The 19634-nt window shown below is 42.5% G+C and overlaps 8 protein-coding genes and 1 non-coding gene across 9 annotated transcripts; 3 read left to right on the top strand and 6 right to left on the bottom strand.

The window, feature by feature from the left end:
* Window positions 1-288: 288 nt before the first annotated feature.
* K450DRAFT_233716 (uncharacterized protein) lies at window positions 289-3776 on the bottom strand. The gene is made up of 11 exons (XM_051587802.1): window positions 3464-3776; window positions 3239-3403; window positions 2727-3168; window positions 2360-2660; window positions 2208-2283; window positions 1611-2146; window positions 1460-1543; window positions 1264-1374; window positions 1051-1193; window positions 877-979; window positions 289-803 (listed from the first exon to the last, which is right to left on the bottom strand). Exons 2-11 carry the CDS (start codon window positions 3394-3396, stop codon window positions 481-483), a joined length of 2277 nt encoding a protein of 758 aa, XP_051446229.1. The 5' UTR covers window positions 3397-3403; window positions 3464-3776; the 3' UTR covers window positions 289-480.
* A 52-nt stretch (window positions 3777-3828) lies between these two features.
* Window positions 3829-5379, bottom strand: K450DRAFT_233712 (uncharacterized protein). The gene is made up of 3 exons (XM_051587801.1): window positions 5009-5379; window positions 4580-4931; window positions 3829-4512 (listed from the first exon to the last, which is right to left on the bottom strand). Exons 1-3 carry the CDS (start codon window positions 5289-5291, stop codon window positions 3888-3890), a joined length of 1260 nt encoding a protein of 419 aa, XP_051446228.1. The 5' UTR covers window positions 5292-5379; the 3' UTR covers window positions 3829-3887.
* Window positions 5380-8914, bottom strand: K450DRAFT_233707 (uncharacterized protein). Its single transcript, XM_051587800.1, has 15 exons — window positions 8736-8914; window positions 8497-8674; window positions 8268-8421; window positions 8100-8203; window positions 7909-8038; window positions 7706-7845; window positions 7487-7641; window positions 7374-7411; window positions 7011-7300; window positions 6732-6947; window positions 6609-6670; window positions 5996-6535; window positions 5773-5805; window positions 5590-5698; window positions 5380-5514 (listed from the first exon to the last, which is right to left on the bottom strand). The coding sequence occupies exons 1-15, from the start codon at window positions 8793-8795 to the stop codon at window positions 5468-5470; spliced, it is 2256 nt and encodes a 751-aa protein (XP_051446227.1). The 5' UTR covers window positions 8796-8914; the 3' UTR covers window positions 5380-5467.
* Window positions 8915-9065: 151 nt separating this feature from the next.
* On the bottom strand, window positions 9066-9138 carry K450DRAFT_t38. The gene has a single exon. It is a non-coding gene; the product is annotated as a tRNA-Phe (tRNA).
* A 1979-nt stretch (window positions 9139-11117) lies between these two features.
* K450DRAFT_233697 (uncharacterized protein) lies at window positions 11118-12447 on the top strand. The gene is made up of 4 exons (XM_051587799.1): window positions 11118-11665; window positions 11728-11815; window positions 11882-11978; window positions 12055-12447. The coding sequence occupies exons 1-4, from the start codon at window positions 11271-11273 to the stop codon at window positions 12186-12188; spliced, it is 714 nt and encodes a 237-aa protein (XP_051446226.1). The 5' UTR covers window positions 11118-11270; the 3' UTR covers window positions 12189-12447.
* Window positions 12380-14491, bottom strand: K450DRAFT_233693 (uncharacterized protein). Its single transcript, XM_051587798.1, has 6 exons — window positions 14155-14491; window positions 13952-14078; window positions 13518-13878; window positions 13306-13440; window positions 12852-13229; window positions 12380-12784 (listed from the first exon to the last, which is right to left on the bottom strand). Exons 1-6 carry the CDS (start codon window positions 14334-14336, stop codon window positions 12534-12536), a joined length of 1434 nt encoding a protein of 477 aa, XP_051446225.1. The 5' UTR covers window positions 14337-14491; the 3' UTR covers window positions 12380-12533.
* Window positions 14492-14615: 124 nt separating this feature from the next.
* On the top strand, window positions 14616-15772 carry K450DRAFT_233689 (uncharacterized protein). The gene is made up of 6 exons (XM_051587797.1): window positions 14616-14754; window positions 14833-14873; window positions 14932-15062; window positions 15138-15233; window positions 15302-15453; window positions 15520-15772. The coding sequence occupies exons 1-6, from the start codon at window positions 14627-14629 to the stop codon at window positions 15740-15742; spliced, it is 771 nt and encodes a 256-aa protein (XP_051446224.1). The 5' UTR covers window positions 14616-14626; the 3' UTR covers window positions 15743-15772.
* Window positions 15773-15795: 23 nt separating this feature from the next.
* Window positions 15796-17285, bottom strand: K450DRAFT_233685 (uncharacterized protein). Its single transcript, XM_051587796.1, has 7 exons — window positions 17018-17285; window positions 16875-16956; window positions 16709-16803; window positions 16490-16633; window positions 16249-16423; window positions 15987-16173; window positions 15796-15916 (listed from the first exon to the last, which is right to left on the bottom strand). Exons 1-7 carry the CDS (start codon window positions 17071-17073, stop codon window positions 15849-15851), a joined length of 807 nt encoding a protein of 268 aa, XP_051446223.1. The 5' UTR covers window positions 17074-17285; the 3' UTR covers window positions 15796-15848.
* On the top strand, window positions 16899-19066 carry K450DRAFT_233679 (uncharacterized protein). Its single transcript, XM_051587795.1, has 7 exons — window positions 16899-17367; window positions 17441-17530; window positions 17594-17672; window positions 17736-17883; window positions 17959-18541; window positions 18609-18638; window positions 18715-19066. Exons 1-7 carry the CDS (start codon window positions 17250-17252, stop codon window positions 18765-18767), a joined length of 1101 nt encoding a protein of 366 aa, XP_051446222.1. The 5' UTR covers window positions 16899-17249; the 3' UTR covers window positions 18768-19066.
* Window positions 19067-19634: the final 568 nt, after the last annotated feature.

Below are 19634 nucleotides of genomic sequence, written 5' to 3'. Positions count from 1 at the left end.
TAGAGTCTGCAGGCGATTTCATCAAATCTTCATACGATTGCTTTTTTCTAGACGGTGGATAGCAAGGCTGGTTTGCCGGGAGTGTCGAAGCTGTCATCTTTATTGTGATTATTTGGCCAGAATGCTGGCTAGGCTGGAAGTTCTACCAACCAAGAAAATCAAGATACGAAACGAAACAATGAACAAAGAGGGTCTTACATTCCTATTGCGAATACAATGATTATTATTCTTCCGAGAACTGTCGTAATTCAATAACCCTGAATCGGTCCATCTCGAAATTGACCAGCGCCGCCCAATTTCACAGTACAAAATTGCTGTTTCTCCATAACCCCCGTTCTCTCCTCTCCTGCAATTACACTCTGCTAGTGGTCGCTTATTAGCTTGACTATATTGTAATTCTTGATGTGGGATTGACTATACCGTTAGGAAATTTGACATTTATTATTCCTTAGTGCTAATACTTTCATACATCTCCGCCCTCTACACATCTGACCATCGCTTGGATATGGTATCTTTGGCAATTTTAACTTGGCTTTCATATCCCTCGATAGCTTTCTGGCCATCTGCCAACTTTTGAAGAAGATAGCGGATTCTGCTTTCCACCTCTCTGGGAGGTCTTCCAGAAAATGGTGCGGATAGCTTGTTGATTTCCTCTTCATAAGATTTGATGTCTTCCTTTGTCGCTGTTATTAAGAAGTTGTAAGATTGCAAATCCATTGTTGCAGCGAAGACTGGCTCGTTCTTGAGACGGTCAAATGCTGCTTGGTAAACTGGTTTACCAGGTCGAATTGAATGTGGCCAACCTAGAGCGTGAAAATAGACATTTTGAGTATACTGCTAATGTGAGCAAACAAATGAAAATGATTAAGCTCTCACCATCTTTGTGAACAATGGTGATAAGTTCAGAGTGCTCCATTCCTTGGAATGGCTTGTCCGCACCTTTGAAGAAGGGACCCCATTTCAACTCTTCATAGTTTATCTGAGCACCAAGATGGAATAAGTACTGTGTATAAGGAAGAATGTATGCGCCAAAGCTACCAGAGTACTTACAGTGTTGGTGGTTGCCAGTAGTTTAACGACTTGCCAGAACTGAATGCCAGTCCAGGACAAATCTTCGGTATCACTGAGGTCCTCTCCGAAACCGTACTTTCGAATTTCGATCATGTTGCGCTGAACAATATCATTGAGCGCCTCTGTATAACACCATATATTCTCATTCAGTGGGATTTTCAGCCAACAATTTAGATCAAAATTACTTCATACCTTCTGGAGTGAGATGAGCACGCATCTTCTGCACCAACAGTTCAAGATCCGTTAATCTTCCACCTAGAACAGACACAACTTGCTGCAATGATTCATCACCCTCGTAGTCGTCTATCGTGAAAAAAAAAAATAGGAATTAATTATGTGCATATTTTCCAGCTTATGAGAACTTTTGTGTCATGAAATGTCTACAAACCCAGGTGCTTGCTGACATAGTTAATGGAAGCTTCCAAGGGAGCATCTGACAAGAGAATACTCTCAAATGTCTTGTTTGGCATAACTAGATTTCGGACGATGTTAGAAAATTGTGCGATTTACAAAGCACTAAGCATTGCTACTGAACTTACCTTTGCCTAAGCTCTTTGTGATACCGACATTGGCACTTACGAAGATGACATGTGCAATGCCATTTTCCACCAAAACTGCAGACCACTCAGCTAGCTCATCCCACAGTGTTGAACTAACACTTGTCTCTCTGAACAAGTAGTTATCAATAATGACTATAGGTAAATCGCTGTTGTCTTCACCTCCATCGTCTTTGTGATCCTTCTCGTCCTTCTCCTCTACTTTGGAGAAGAGGGTCTTCCACCAAGGTTTCTTGGCATCAATAGAGTTTTCTTGACGCTGAGCGTCAATGTCAGCAGACACCTTGCGCAATGCGATTGCTGCAATTTCGAGGATTTGCTTGATTTGATTATCGGGCGTGGTCGATAACCCTGCCTTCTGTCCAGTCGTTGCGGTTACAAGGGTATCGATAAGTTGATTGAATGATGAAATCCATGTGAAAACTGGATAGTAACCCAGCTGTTTGGCCAGGATAGTGGTGATCTCGTTCTTGTTTCGGGCGTTGGCCAATTCTTCTCCTTGAATGCGAATGATATTTCTATTGGGAATCATAAGCATAGAGTCATCAACATTGGCGGTACCTGCTTCCGGTTACATACCTCTTCTTGTCCGTCGCTCCCTTAATCAAGGCAGACTTTCCACTTCCCTTTGGTCCGCTTATCACAATGAATGTTTCTGAAACCCAGATTTACCATGTCAATATTCGCCAAAACGAGGTACACGATCGATCTGTCTCCATGATGAAACTTACCAGGGCTTTCGTTGAGCCATTCCTTAATCTTTTGACCATCTTCTTCTCTGTCAGCCCATGCTCCAGCATCGGTAGTACCATCATCTCCACCATGACTCATCAACCTGGCCCAGGTTTCTCTACGCAGCCATCGGTACAATGCATATTCATCAGGATTAAATCGTTGGGTAACCTTTGCGTGAATAAAGAACACTCGAACGGGGTCGAAGATAACATAAGTAACACCAGCCAAGGATGCAGCAGCGACTGGGATGGTGATACGAGGATGATCCACGACCCATTGTTTGAAGATGTTGGTGCGCTGTAATCAATATCATGTCAGCCCCATTGTCACACCACCCTTTTCCATATTCAAAGTCATTTTTACCATTTGACTTTCATATCCAATATTAAGTCGAGTGCCTTCCAATTTCAAACCATGTAAGCAGTTTCTGGCACTTGTTGCTGAACGCATGCGTGTGAATTGAATCATAGCATATCGTGGAAGTTCTTTAGAGGCTGGACTCAAGATAGAGATATCGAAGATTCTTCCGTACGGACGAAAGTTATTGTACAATTGCTCGATGGTCAAGTCAGGACCTTGAAATTCAACTTTCAGCTTCAATGAAGGGTACCGAGATACAATGTCCTCCATAAAAGGCTCTCCTTTGACAAGAAACGCTCGTACAGGTTGAAAGTTGAAGTAAGTGATGGTATTGTGTTCTTTCAGATGTTCCGTAACATGCTTCATAATGACTTTTGGAGCCGACAAAGCACTTTGTGTGTCAGACTTGTACTTGAATTGCACAAAAGCACCACCGTCCTTTGTTCTGTGGTATCACAATTTAAATGATGTTTCCTCAGGACGTCGCGACATAAACAACATGGCTTTTCACCTACCGTGGGATAGCATGTTCGACCTCGAAATTACAAGGGATCTTGTCCTTAGGCACCAATGTGTCAATCTTTGACTTGATCGAATTCTCAGTATTGCGAAACAAGTATTGACGCACGTCCCAAAATCCAACACGCAGTGGAAACGTGTTATCCAGATACATCAATGCTCTGTTGAAAACATGTTTAAGTATTTGTTTCGTTACAATATCAGGAGTAAAAGTCACTTACTCTTGCTCATGTATAGGTCCTCCAATAGACTTCCATTGTAAACCATTATTAGAGATTTCTATGACATGGCCACTACCTACATGACATCATAAACTGCTCACCATGGACTCCGTCTCCTTCGCAGCGGTTTCTTGCTCCGTTCTCCGAATAGTTGAGCGAGTAAAGGATCTTCGGGTTGGCGAGGTATATGCATTACTAGTTGTAGGACGTCTAAACGGTTGACGGTGGGCCAAACCCGACCGAGAATCTCGGCTCAACAGTCTAAGCATGGCGCAACAACCAGGATAACGAACGACAAAATGACTTCACCGTAATCTCACTTTTTTAAAACATGTGATTTAAACCGCGCCTTTTTGATGCAAGGGGCTTCTTAATGGATATTTTTTTTCATTTTTATTTTTTCAAACAGTATAAAACAGTGTATTTACACAAGAACCCATTCACCGTTGCTATCCTTCTTGAGTTCAATAGATCGTTTTTCATCCAAACTACGGCGACCAGCTTCAAGAATAGCGGTAACCAACTCGGTGTTTTTGATGGTGGGTAAACCGCGCTTATCCAAGTCTTCAACAGTGACGGTCTTTGCATTGATCTTCTGGCAATTATCAATAAATTTCTCCAATGACACGTATCCATATCCACGCTGACCATCAAAAAAGCCTTCTTCACTGGGAGTGTACTTCATGTAGAATGGATTGACATTAGCAAAGCCAGTGCTATCAGTGGTATATGAGTATCCTCTATGGGCTTGATCAACTCTGACTTCTCCCTTGGAACCAAGATAATGGAAATATTGCTGAGAGTGCACCTCTGATTTAGCGGGGGCGGTCCAGGATGAGGTATATACAGCGGTTCCTTCTGTGGGTGCCTTTTCGTCTGTAGAGCGCCAATTGACCAGCAAAGTGATGGTATCTTCTGTTCCTTCCACCATGTTGAAGGGCTCTGAAGTAGCAACACCTGAGGCTGCTGAAGCTGTAACCTTGTAAGGTACTCCTCGATCTCCCACCATCCAACAATGAAGATCAATGTGATGTGAGTTGAGGTAATAACTAGGAACATTCAATCGTTAGCCCATAGCCCTATTTGTACATCATGCCCATCATAAAACCACTTTACCTGATATCAGATTCCTTGGTTTCAATCCAAGCTCTGAATGTTTCTAGTTGGAATTTTGGCTGACTCATGTAGCTGTAGAAGTAGTTGAAAGGTCCGAGTCCAGCGGCTTTTCCCTTAGCATCTGCGTAAGCTGGGTCGAATCGCTTGTGATGCTCAATCATAACAAAGACATTGTTCTTCTTTGCCTCGTTGATCAGGTTTTGATGCTCGTGAAGAAGCTTAACAGCAGGCTTGGTCAAGAGAACGTGGATACCACGCTGTATAGCATACAGAGCAATAGGATAATGAGTTGGATCCGGTGTGAAAATGGTAATGGCATCTCCAGCTTTCAAAGCGTCAATAGCCCCCTTATCTATAGCCATCAACCTTCCACGTCAGCATATAGAACACTTTTGTGGTCAACATTGGAGAAACTCGCTCGCAACTTACAGGATTCCCTATCTGTGACATTATCACCAGGATATGTCGTCAAGCTCGTGTCCATATTGTAGACTTGGCCAATATTCTTGTTTAAATGCTCGCGGATAGCAGGTAGCTTTGATCCATTTGTGCCAACCATGGATATTTCTCCAACTTTACCAAGGCGTCGAAGGTCAAACATGGTAAGTGCAACCACTCCCACCTTCTTGTCGGAAGTAGACGATCCTCCGTTCACATAACCGGTGGTGTATTCACCGGTTCCAATCATCAATACATTAACTTTGTCAGTCATGGTTGTTTGTAAATTCCAGAAAGAGCAAATTGCAAGACACTAACACAAGACTCAGTTTTTATGGGTTTTAGAATGCACTCCGACTATGCCATTGTTCAGGTCCGCTTTTTCCAGCACGGGATATTTATTTGGAGAATGCCCCGAATGCGGGGATTTACGGTTCTGTATTACCCGAACTATTGCTTTTGAAGGGACATTTTCCGGAAAAGGACGTCCAGTTCGCCTACAGAAGGTCATTAGCGTCCATTCTATTCCTCCCATTAATAGAATTTGTATCGTTTATGTATATAAGACTTACCTAGTGCTTGGCTAATCTGTTGACCCTTTTGCTGGTGGCCGACAGCCTGCAGCACTACTCGGGCATCAAACGCAACAGCTGCTTCCCGGGAAGTGGATGACTGGGTCACCTACGAAGGGACATTAGGACTTTTTCCAATCAAGGAACGTTTCACACCCCCATTTCAAAAAACCTCTGTCTTACCAATGTTCCTATGGCCACAACTGCACGGTAGACGTTTTGTTCGTCAGCCTCACTCTTGAGGTACTCGATAAGGTTTTGCACCAACAGCAGTTCACCTTCTTCCTCAAGGCTGGAAGTAGTGGCTAATACGGAGAAACTGACGTAGTATGCGGTCAGTTTCAACTTCAGCTTCATTCATGGCCGCATTTGTTTAAACAACTTACTTTAGAAATAGGGTTGCAATTGCCAAACGGAAGTTCTTTGTCTTGAACGATTGCCATGCTCCATCAGCCAATAGTAGGCTATATATGCTTAGCTGGTGACTTTTGATGTACTCCAATCCAGCGTCACTACCGAAGAGGTTGACATAGGTTCGCACGGCTAGCATATAGTTGGTTTCCAATGTTTTGTTGACGGGTGCAGTTACCGTGCTCAGGTCATTCAAATTAGCCCAAACTCTAAAGAACGCCTCCAAGTCAGAGTCAGCGAGACAGGCAATGATTAATGCAGGTTGATATAGTGCATATAATCTAAGAAGGTCCAGTCCGGGGAATCTAAGATCGACGGGCCACGTAGTGACCATCTTGGCTATGGCTTCGATTGCACTTCGTTGTTCCTGTCCATTAGCACTAGCGGTGGGATTTTGCAGAAACTGCACGCCACTTAAGACATGTTCGAACTGCTCCGGTGAAAGAGCAGTTTCGGGATCTAACTGACCATTCGTGGTAATAAGCTTTTGACGGAGAGCAGCGAGACTTGCTTGTTTAAACAGCAGCGGTGAGCGCTTGATATTAAATTATTAGACAAGGTAATTCTTTCACGGTAATGATCCTTATTTATCTCAGTTGTCTCCTTACCTGTGGAAGAATTTTGGCTGCAACTGGCTTTGGGGTAGGCGTTGAGTTGTAAGCAGATGCGCCTGTTACGGAGTATGTTAGTCATATGAGCGCTTGTCGCACCAAAGAAAAGATGAAGTATACCTGTGAATGGATCAGAATATGATGTAGATGTGCTAGCAGCTCGATTACCAGGGGTGTATCGGGATGCACCAGTATAAGGGTCGACATATTCAGTATTATTCATACCAAGTTCAACGCCTTTCGCATTCTGAATGATAAAGTTTGCGATTTGGTCCAAGAACCCCTGTGAGAGCTCATGTTCCCAAATGAATTTTTGTGCAGTATCGTATGGATTATCTACAAAAGTTGTGATGTTAGACGTTGCTTCGTTTCGTACCTACAGTAAAGCACATAGTATACCCGTAACATTGTATGGAAGCTTTAGCATACTGCCCGGTTGGTCATCTCCACTGATATCGATGTCGAAAACGTAATCATATTCTTTGCCTTTGTATGTTTGCTTTTTGTCGGAGCCTACTGCGTCTACAACTTCTCCGACCTTTTGCCACTCATATGCAGCTGTACTCCACTGGTGTGCCTCTACAATATTACCGTTGCGAATCATGATGACCTGGCCTTCCTTTTTCCCTGGTACCTGTAAAGCTTCCTCTCCTGGAAGGTCATCCTTCTTGATGTCACCAATTTGACCACTACACACAGATATCTTAGCTTGTATACGATAGGATGGATAGCAATGCATATGAATGAAAATTGTATACATACGATGGAATTGCATGGCTGGCTACCAAATCGTCAAATTGCTATGTGCATGAAACCAATTGGATGGTTAGCATTCAATCGTTCCTATCATATCTAAAGTATCCACCACAACGTACTTTGAGTGTCTCTTGGTCCGCGCAACGATCGGTTGTTTTTGTAAAAAGTCGCACAACGCCATCACTACTTCCGACCACTATATCATCGTTTGGTAGGGCATTGATACACCATACGGATAAACATGGTTGCTGGATAGTTTGAACACATTCACCATCTAAAATAATGTGAGCCATTTCGCACGATAAGGTAAAGTTTTTCACTCCTCGCATTCGACCTACCTCTCCACAATCGTATAGTGCCATCTTCACCACTGGAGATGATCTCTAAAGTAGATAAAACTGCTACAGAATACACAAAATTTGTATGGCCGACTAGCTCCAGTAAAGTTTGTCCGGAAAAGGACCATACTCTTATTGTACTATATCCATGTTATTAGTGATGCATTTTACCCCTCTCACACCTTGTGAATGTGTATGCTTACCAATCAGCCGAGCAAGAAACGAAACCCTGTCCTGGAAGCAAAGCAAGGTCTCTGACAACGCCAGTGTGACCAGTGAATGTTCGGCTTTCTTTGCCATTGGTCCACAACTTGATGGTTTTGTCTGCAGAAGCTATTGGATTCATCACGTTAGAATAATGTCCTTTCCCATTATATGTTTTTCTGTATAGTACCTGTCAGGATGACATCTTCCTTTACGGGTAGAACGGACCAAACTGCTTCTTCGTGACCTCGAAGTACATATGCTTGCTGAAAGTTCTTCCAAACAATAGCCGTGCTTATTTTGTCTTAGATTTAGTAAGTCGTCCAATGCTGCATACGATGGCATCAATTGAACTTACTGATCCCAAGATCCTGATATTATGTCTCCTGAAGATGTTACTGCTAAGCTACAGACGGTCTTTTCATGTCCGATCAAAGTGTAAACAGGCTCGTCGGGACGATCAACATCGTGAACATGGATGACTTTTCCAGCTCCAGAGGAAACAATGAGACCTACGGAAGGTCGAACACGTATTAGCGGACTCACACAATACCCAAGTCTTTTGACCCGGTCGTTCTGATATTTACCATTAGGATGATCTTCATTTGGCGGTAAGTAAGCTAATGCGTTGACATAGTTGGTATGGCCTGAATACAGCCTGTCCTCTTGAAAGTCATTGGGTTTGTTACGATTCCATGAACGGACGGTCTTGTCTCTTGCCGCCGAAATAACCACGTCATTGCTCAAAGGAAGGACAGCTCGGACCTGAAGGTGGGGGTCAGTGAAAAGAGAACAAAGCAAGTGCGCACGGCTAAAAAGTACATACATCCGACTCGTGCCCATGCAAAGAGCATTCCAACTTGTACTGGTTCCCTGTGTTTGACATTGTGAGCGAGAAGAAGGTTGCACGTCAACTTGACCAGGAAACGTAAGCAGTCAAGCGCGCAATTGAAGCTCCGGTACTTAGGGCGATTTCGCCAATTCAGAAGTGTAGGTATTCTTCGTGTCATCCACCCAAAGGTCAAAATAAAATATAAGTCTGACCTCAAGAAGGTGAATAACTTTGATATAATTCAAATTCACAAAACTAGTTAGTTTTATGGCATAAAATATAGCAAAATTATAAGGGTAAAAATTAACTAGCAGTAGGCAAAAATGCGGGTTATGTGGATTGAACACATGACCTTCAGATCTTCAGTCTGACGCTCTCCCAACTGAGCTAAACCCGCTTCGGTTGGGGATTTTGAAAATACTTATAATATATTTCAAATTTTATAAGTAATCAGCTTTTTTACGTTGATATGAATGCCAAATATCCATGATGTAGTATAACAAGCATAAAAGGTAACAAATAAAAACTTGAAGCTTTATATACAAATTAAATTTAGTCTTATTTATAGTTTAGAAGAGCTCCAATAGAGCATTGATCACCATGACTCCCTCAATTGAGTGAGTCACCTTGTATCACAATATTCATTAGAGTGGATATAACTCAGAAGGGACATGAGATAAGATACAGCCATCATAGTTCGTAATATTTTTTTAAATATCTTGGGTCATTAAAACCTTTGTAAGCGGTCAGATACGTTAAACTTGGGAATCTCCTCTCTCATGCTTCAATAATATGTTTTACGATATTTAGCTTGCTATTGAATACAACTAGACTTCTTTGTTGCTGTTCTTCGTTCTCTATCTAGTGGTCTCTTTAATCTTGAGGAAACTTGACAGTTTCTTTTTCGTAATTCCTCGAGTTTATTCTTAAGGTAACTGGCTCATAGAACGATGAATTTGCAGAAACATTCTAGCTCTTATGGCTACTTTAAATTTGAGTGTCAGACGCTACAGTACTTGGTTTGCCAATTTCGACGCCGGTTGTTTCATGGCTAAATGCATGTGCCCCACCTCGGTCGTACCAATAGGTACTTTAAGCGCAACCTCTCTGACTATATCCTTCTCTACCTTGAACCTGGTGTGATTTGTGCTACGGGTTTCGATCATTTAATGCCGAATACATTTTTGCACATTTAGTCAGCTAGCACTCGGATGGTTAGCTTGGTCGCATAGGTGGGGTTCAACATCATGTCTGGCATGTTTAGACTGCATATACGGGTGTAGTCCTATTCTTAAAATTTCTTTACCGAACGCGACTCAGATATATAGACATCCGATCAATGAAATTCCTATAAAATCCTTCCAAGTAATATATTTTTTGGAGCTCAGAGCTTATTTATATGACATGGCTATGAGAGTTAGAACATGATACGTAATCCGCATGTCCATCTTGCTTGTGAAATGAGTCGAGGGCTTATCACGGATGCAAGGTTGTAACCTCGTATCAATCAGAACCAACTCTAATTCCAATGCTTATAGCTCTAATAAAAGATAGTAAGACATCGGAAAGTGAGAAATAACAATGACCTAACAAAAGTCGAATTGAAATGCACTGCTTCGACAGTTTCCGGACACTTTGAATGGAACCTCAAGCCAGAAATAATGCTGTGACCACTAAGAAGCGCCAAATGCTTGTCTTCACTTAGCCTCTTTGCTCATTGTGGTGTGAATCTGGGCCTTCATACTTTGTCGCAGGTTACTTGGCACTCTTTGCCATTGCATTTTTCTTTATACCGGAACGCTTTACAGCTGAATTTTGCTTCGAAAGCCAATCCGCTAGAAAATTGCCGTTTTTCCAACACTTGATTTACCTGTGGTATATCCCACTTATTAAATAATCTTAATTATTATTATTCTCTGACTTACTTCTGTGATCTGTTCATACTTTGGTTGACTACAGTTATGTAGCTTTCGTTTTGTGCATGGACGCGTTTTATTATTTTTAAATCATCTCTTGATTATGTGAAGTGGTGTCAAAGTAAAAGCACTTTGTCCTAATGCTTGTAATCATATCAAATGAATTTTGTAAATGAACTCATTAAAATTGTGAGAAAAAAGGCTTTTATCATAAGTTTTTTTATTACATGACAATTTTTAGAACACTATCACAATTAAATAGCATGCTTGCTTTGCTAGCCTTAATTTTTTTTTTTCTAAAGAAAGAGTCAGCATAATGCATCAATCGCAAAATAAAATCGGGAAGAACGTCAATGCGGTAAATAAATGGGAGCTATACAGAGCAAACTCATCGAAAAATTACGATATCCAAGCGTTAAATACTCACATTACATACCATACAGAGCGAATGACCATGGGAGTGCTGTAATAATATTTCAATGATTATTGTTTCAATTCAATATGTAGTAAAAGCGCAGTCGTTCGCATTTTCTTCCTTTTGGTCAGTTGGAGCGCAGAAAAATTTTGAAGTCACGAAACCACCACTCGATTACCTTTCGCCTAACTCACATCCATGAATCTAAGCACATCACCGGTAGCAGCACCAGGGCAAATAAAACGCAAATCCTCAACGTCTTCAGCATCCAGTAAGGCTAAAGCGTCTTCACCGTCCTTAAAGAGAGCTGGATCTTCGGCAGGGAAGAGAGTTGTTAAACGTAATGCAAGTACACCACCAGTACGTGGGTTATCACGCGATCCCTCAGTAGGACCTTCGGAGGCAGACAATGACGAAACAATCAGCGAAAGAGGCAGTTCACAAGCTCCTCCAAATGAGGAAGAGAAGGAAAAGGTGGCTGAAGAAGATGCTGGTGAAGAGAGTGAAGAAGAAACCAAAGACCTCGGGGTGGATGATTTCGATATGAGAATGATGATTCAATCCGAACTGGATCGCCGAAAGCAAGATATGAGGTATTTTATTGAGTCTCGAGTGAACATACAGTATCTCGCTTTTCCTAATAGTCAATTTCAAGGTTGTTGATGGAAAGTTTTTCCGACGAACAAATGGCTCGCTTTGAAGCCTGGAGTCGATCTGGATTCAACAAAAACAACGTTCGAAAGGTGAGGCTTTGTTAATAATCTTAATATGGAACAAGAGAACACTCAATAACATCGATATGCGAGTAGCTGGTCAGTCAGGTACTGAATCAGCCGTGCTCTCCGACAATGGCACTTGCAGTTGCTGGTTTCGCAAAGGTTTTCGTTGGTGAGATCATAGAAAAAGGTAAGGCTCAAGAAATTGCTTTTAGGCGTTAACATAATAGAAGGGAATCAAAGGGCTTAAAGTATATCGTTCACAGCACGCGAAGTCATGTCAGACTTGAACGAGGAAGGACCCATGCGCCCAGATCATATAAGAGAAGCTTATAGACAGTATAAAAAGGAAACAGGGTTAATACCTGAAAACAACTACCAGCGACGACTCTTGCGATGATCAAGCCAGCTTGGTAGCCTAACTTCAGTTGACTCATAAAAGAGATATACTATCTTCTTGTCTCTCTCTCTGGTTTCATCATACCCTCGATTGGATGTCTCAGTTCCATACAAATACTTGATATCATGTACAAAAGCGAACAGAAAATTTGTAGACGTAGACGAACACGAGCAAAGATGTCACATATCAATTATAAAAAAGTTCTTCGCTGGAAAGAAAGAAAAAAAAAAAGAAGTAATAATTATATATGTAAAAGAAGCGTTCAAACTGGTGTGGATGGTACATGTAGCTCTATATTGCACGAAAGCAAGAGGGGAAGCGGAAAGAAAGATTTGCTATCGTCGTTTAGCGATTTCGAAAATGGTTGTTAACGTTCATCTGGTGAGCGCCAGACTGACCAGGGAATCCTGATACACTGTTGGATCTCTGATCATCGGTAGTGAAAGCGAATAACTTGGTAGGCGGTAATGTGCCACGGTACACTGGATCCTTCACTGGAATTCTCTGCATAGCACGTTCAATGGCACTTGCATCTACAAGGTCCTTTGGAGTGACTTGTGATATCGCTCCTTGCAGCCGCTGTTCCAAAGCATGAGCTGCAAAGGTAGTTATGTATTGGTATGTATCCTGAACCATCTAAACAAAACATTGTGAAAAACCTACCTATTTTGAGTTCCTCCTTGTTAACGGCGCCTCCAGGTTTACCTTGTTGAGCAAATCTTTCATCTTGAAGCTCGGCCAGCCGTTTTAGTAGATGGGCGTTCTGCTCAATCGCTTTGGACATGTCATCCGTCTCCTCATTCTGCCCTTCGACGTCTTTGACAGATTCCATTATCGCATCCACATCAAAACCTTGCTCTTTTAACCATGCTGCATCAACTGATGAATCTCCATAAAATTCGCGAGCTCTTCGTTTTTGATCTTCACGCAACGCTTGTTTAGAGGTCTTGGCCATGTAGGTACTTTCGAATGAAATTGTGGCAGAATTTGAGTCATACTTGGGGGCAAAGCTAGCAAAGGCGCCATAATCCAGCATTTCCACTATTTTCAATCAGAGGTAAAAGTCAATGGAAATTGACCGCAACCTACATGATATTGTAATGTTGAGAGCACATACCTGGCACCATTCGTTGTTCATATCGATCTATGCGTCGGTGTTGCTCAACGTGATTTGGGACAGCCTGGCTAAGCGGCACGACCTCCTTCTCCTCATATGGAGCCGGATGAATGACGACCTCTTGATAATTTGATGCTGCATAGAAAGGAAAGGTATCTTAAGTAAGGAGGCATAACAAACGCTAAGTAAATGAACGTCATTAGTTGACTTACGAAGCGTCGGGTTATTTTCAGACTCTCCAGCCCAGTGCGGTTTTTTGGACATTTCAGAAAAGACATAGCCATCTGCAGTGACTTGAAATAAAGCCTTGCGTATTTCCTGGTCAGATACATTTTCTTCAGTATGCACCCCGTTGGAACCGTTATGAGCTTCATCCATAGTGATATCACCGTCCATATTATCAGTATCCACAGCGCCCGACTCTTGATGTGAGTCTTCAGGTGGATGCCTTTTTAGCCGCTTTGTTTCTATTCGAATAAGTTGGTGAGCAGCATTAAGCAAAGACATAAGCTGGCCTTGCGAATTAATATCCAACGATTGGGACACGTATTTAAAGAGCTGGTCCATATCGGTCTAATATATTAATGACGTTAGTAAAAGGTTCAGTCTAGGGTTGAAGGAGGGGGAATAAGCAAAAGTAACGCACCTGGTATTCAGCTATGTTAGAATATTCTTTGCTAGCAATTTTTTGGTCTATTTGCTCCAAGGAAATATCCCATTTTTCAGCTGAGGGCTGAGACTGCGCTTGACTTAAAATATTTTTGCGATCCAACCTATGCGCGATCTAACATGTCAGAGACTGGACATTCTATCCACTACATACCCATTACGGCCATCAAATCCACTTACGATAACACAATGGCGGTAATTTGATGCAAGCACTTGTGCAGATCGCCGTCAGGTACGTCTTCCCACACTAGGTCTGAAGCGGCTGAGTAACCGTTCTTCCGACTCGCGACCTCTAAACCAATAGGCGATTTGTCGTGTTCGTCTACGGCTCGTTTAGCTTGCTGTCGCGAAGTGACTGGCATAATGGGATTTCGATTGATCGCACCGAGCAACAGTTATTAGGAATTTGGTGATGTTTGTTCAGATCCTAAAGTTCAAGGCGTTGAGACGGAAGGGTAAGCTGGTTTCCTTGTTGCTGCGTCAAATACTGAAAGCAATCCAAGTTGGACTGACCCTTAGTGACGACGCCTGAAAGTTGGAACTTCCACCATCCGTTAATGTCACGTGAAATTGAAACTCAGCCTTTCAGGGACAGCGGTTTTCTTTCTCAAAAAAATTGTCCCTTCCAACCGGACTTCTTCTGCTATTCGGAATGGAATTCAAATACCAAACCGTCCGAAGCAAAAAGAACAAAAAGAACGCCAATAGAAAGAGGAACGTTGTAAAGGACATTTCCGAATGGACTGTTCAGGATGTCGTTAATGTGCTCGATCGCCGAAGGTGAGTGTGCTGTGACTGGTTGTTCTTGCCATTGCTCACTTCGAGGGACATGACACTCATACTTCTCTTTCCAAATAGAGAAGCGCTTTTGGATAGCTCTTTTTACACTGATTTACTCGGTAAGTAGTGGAAGAGATACAAATTTTTTTTTGGTGAACTTTGCTAATACCTTGGTAGTGATGTTGCAAGATAAAGTCGTAGCAGAATCACCGCACGATATAATTTGTTACGGCGTTGGATCAATCCAAGAATCCAAGAGTGCACAGTATCAATTTGTTCTGGCGTTGTTGATGCGAGATTTATTAAAGGTATGTGGTAGCCAGCCTTTAAGTTCGTGTAAACGTGACAAGTCTAACGCACATATCGATCTATCAAAATTTCAGTTGCCTGGGGCCTTGTACATCTATGATCCCATTTTCACTGAATTAGATATCAAAGTATGTGACCATTACAATATGGAAGTTATAAAAGACAATGAGGTATGTGCCTGAACCTGATCGTAACCTGTTTGCAATTATGAAACCAGCAAGCTAACGATTGTTTTTAGTACTGTCGACGGACAGTGGAAAAGCCGACATTATTTTACATGCCGCACTGTGGAAAGAGCTTATATAGTAATGCATTGGAAGCGAACTGGAGCGCAGACCGGCTCTATAATGTTGTTGTGGTTGGCAACCGGTTTGAAAATTACACGGAAGGGTGGGTATATCGTTCATTGTTGTTGCTTGAACCAATGAAATCACTCACCATGGAAAAAAATCATAGGTTATTAGACAGGGAATTAAAACGTGATTGCCCGTACTTGATACCTGCGGTCAAAGTGGTTGCCTGTACACCATTTCCCAATGAATTCGACAACAATCAAATTTTCAATGACCTTTGCATTCAAACCTTCCCAAAGGATACCCTTGCCGACGTCGAAGAGAGCTTTTGGCAAAAGCTGGAAAGTGCCAAAGAAAACGATGGCAACAAAGACGATGTAATTTAGATATTGTGCCCCACCTGTATAGACTGCCATATTTCACTTCATTTATTTGATAAAACCCGTTATACATGTCGGACCTTATTACGGTTTAATAACACAACTGGTTTATTCAAGACATGTCCATCGCATCTCCTTCTACAACGTCCACAAAATTTCTTATGGATTCCTTCAAGATTGCTAAACCCGGATAAGATATGTTAGTGCTGATTCATTATAGTACTACAGTATTGCAGATCAATGAACTCACCCGTTGTGCCTCTTGGATATCTGTAGCTCTGTTCCTTGATTCCACGTTCATTTGGTCTGACATGGTTTCTGAGATAATCGGTGCTGTTCTCCTCAATGACACAGACGTCGACATTGGAACCTGAGCCCAAATCGTTGAAAATACCAGCCTCAATTGCTTCGCTCACAATAGCAATTGCTTCCTCCCGCTAAAAAAAAAAAAATGACATTAGTGACTTCGCCTAGAGGTGATATGATTCTGCATGAATACGTAATCAGCTTACCGTGAGGTTAGGTCTCCATTTGCTTTCAAATACACTCATAGCTGCCAATGAGCCAGAGCCCATAGTAACATATGGTAACTTATCAGTGCTACCGTGAGGATATATAGTGTAAAGTTGAGGTCCGTTAATGTCGTATCCACCCAAAACGAGAGCTGCTCCGATGTGTCCCTGGTACCTATGGTATGGAGCCGAATCAATAACAAGAAAATAAAGCGTGTATTAAATGAGTAGACATGCTTACCGGAAAAGCATCTGTTTCAACAAGGTCATGGCTGTAACTACTCGTGTCTTTCTTCCAGTAGAGAGTCTGTGAAGTTCGAGTTGAGAGCTGATCGAGTTGGTTGTAAATTCAGTATCGGCAGCTGTACCAGCACCACAACAGTAACTAAAAAGGATTGAGTTGGGCGGTGAGCACTTTGCTATGGCCAAAGATGTAGGAATTAGACGAAAGCGAGCTTACAGATTTGGGGCGAGGTAATGGATCTTTTCACAATTCTTGTCAGCTACAATTGGACCTTCAGTTGCTCGAGTATCAGCGCCTAAACAGACACCTTTCTGTATAGTTGAGTTCAACAGATTAGTATATGGAGTATGAAGCGACAGAGCTGGGTAGAAAAAGTGCGTACATCGTATATGACTCCAACAATGGTTGTGCCTGTGCTTGTAGCCTTGGGTGGTTTAGCTCCCTTGGTCTCCAAAACGGCATTTCTGCAATAACAGCCATTTAGAAGGAATCGAGATAAATCAAAACTATGGGTAGACGTTTCACCTCGTATAATTTTCAAAGCTGAATCCTCCAACGGGTTTGACTTGTTGCGGTGCCATAGTGTCCAAGGTATAGAGTTAGTAGTGCTCTGACGCGTCAGCTTTTCCATCCTCTCGAGCAGCAGTCCCAGCTGGAGCAACGTCACTAGGAAACACGTGCTCAGCGGGACACTCTCTCACACACAAAATTGGACTTTCGATCCCGCTTTCGCTGAGGCTGGAAATATCACAAACAGATGAGCACTCGCCATTTACGTACGGCAGACAAGGCCACCAATGAGCGAAATACCAAGGTTTTAAAGTCGTTGTTACAGCAGCCTGATAACAAATACTGTGCAGACTGTAGGAAAAAAGGTGCAGTTCATACCGTCGCCCTCGTTGCTTACCTCTCCCTGAAAAAACTAACCATTCAGCCGTTACTACTTAGATCCACGATGGGCATCTTGGAATATCGGTGTGTTCGTTTGTATACGATGCTCAGGTGTTCATCGGTCAATGGGAACCCATATTAGCAAAGGTACGAAGACAATTGCTTTGGGAGCGCTTACACCACTTTGATACTCATCCATTGACATCATAGTCAAATCGGTGGATTTGGATACTTGGTTACCAGACCAGGTAGAAAATATGGTCAAATGGGGTAACGCACGAGCTGCTCTGTAAGTAAAGGAATAGCTGAAGAATGCGGATGTTTCACCGGACTCATTCTTCATCCAATACAGTTATTGGGAAGCCAACTTAAAAGATAGAAAGCCTTCAGAAAGCAACATTGATGGATGGATTCGAGCCAAATACGAACATAAGCGATGGGCTATGAAAGGTCCTGTTCCTGACCCTAGCACATTGGGGGATGGCTCTGAAACTGTGTCGGTACGTGATGGTTTTGTTGTTGTTGGAGATGGTAATTTCCTTTGGAATTAATCACGCCGGACTGTGTTTCTCCAGGCCACTGCACAGCCTTCTCAGCAAGTCCAGCCCGTTGTCGCCCCCAAGCCTAAGTCAAGCTCTGACTTTGCTAATCTCGACGCTTTTCTAGGAGCACCCTCTGCAACTCATCGGGTGGCCGACTCCTCGTCACCTCCCAATCAACTTCATGGAGCCAACTTCTTTTCTATGGCAGATGAGGAAATCCGACACTCCTCCTCTGCTCCTGTGACGCCAGCACAATCGCGTCCAGATACACCGTCGACAGCGTCTATTAAGTCAGCTGATAATGGGGGTTCCAAGCACAACAACCTGAAATCTTCCATTCTCTCGTTGTACAACAGTCCAAGAGCAAATGCTAGTGCTGGTGGTCTTAGTACCCAACCCACGACAAGCTATGCTAACAACCTTGGAAACTACCAGCAGCAATTGAGCGGGCTAGCAATGGGACCTCCTAGCGGGATGATACCACAACCACCGCCGCAACAGGCAAATCAATACCAAAATGTATGGGGAGGGTTTCAAGAAGGGTCTAGCCAACAGGCTTGGAGCAACAACAATGATTTCACGAGTTTCAATCAGGCACCACCAGCATTCCAGCAAAGTATGCCACAAGGCGGGCAATTTTTTTCTACAGATTATAGCAGTAACCAACCAGCTAACAGCAAAAGTCCTTCAAACCCTCAGCGGCCAAATTTTGAGTAAGTCACCAGCCAAAATAAGGAAATTGATAGTGTTTGATCACGCTTCTCACTCATGCTGTTTCCTTCTCTGTAGTGCTTTTGCCGATCTTGCAAACTTTGGAAGTTAGTTTGATTTTTCTCTCTTAGAAAGTAATAATGAGAAACGCGTATTTTAAAAATCTCCAAGCTTAAAAATGATTATCAGACTGAGAAGGGGAAGAAAAGTCCTTGGGAGCACTGCAGCAGCTCCGTACCAGTCGAGATCGCGAGCCTGCTGTTTTGGTTCGTTAGTGCGTGGTACGACTGCAATCTCACGCCTTTTTTTTTTTAAATTATTTTATTTATATTATACATTTTTTGTAGTCTATGGTTTTTTGATCCTTTGGTATAATGCAAAGTATTCAGTAAGCCATCTTTTTATGAGCATGCACTTGTAAGAAAGGAAGAGAGTAAACTCTGCTTTGGTTGCAAGGGTAAGGAAAAGGGAGTCAGGCAATAATTATTTAATAATAAGCAGCGCGCTGTACATTGCGTACTGTAATCGCAAGTATAACGTAGCAAGGGGCGTCATGCTTTTTTTTTTTTTTTTTTTCGCTGGCCCGGTTCACTCAGCCCAGCCCAGCAGGCCAGCACATTAAATTTTTTTAGCTGTGAGCTCGCTTCGCCCACTGAACTCTCCCCTTTACGCTTTAACACTCACACTTGCAAGAAAAACGCTGGTAAGTTATTTAAGCTGGAGAGCGCTTTGGCCCCGACAGTAAGGCTTCATATCCCGAAGTCACCTTCATACCTTCTCTCTGCTTCCCCAAAAACTCTTTACTTTACACTCTACCTCCATTACCGTCATTCAACCTATCATCCTCTTCAAACACCCCATTCCCACCCTCAGCTGGGGGCCTTCTGTTTTTTTTTTCTCTCACTTTTTTTTTTTCTTCAAGCTATGGCCTACCAGTCTATGCTATAGCACGCTTATTCTCGCGACTAGTCGCATGTACTCGTTATATATCGACTTAT

The sequence above is a fragment of the Umbelopsis ramanniana genome (genome assembly GCF_025399195.1).
Source record: "Umbelopsis ramanniana AG unplaced genomic scaffold K450scaffold_16, whole genome shotgun sequence".
NCBI lineage: Eukaryota > Fungi > Mucoromycota > Umbelopsidomycetes > Umbelopsidales > Umbelopsidaceae > Umbelopsis > Umbelopsis ramanniana.
The sequence above is the reverse complement of the archived record's forward strand: the minus strand, read 5'-3'. Positions and strand labels throughout refer to the sequence as shown.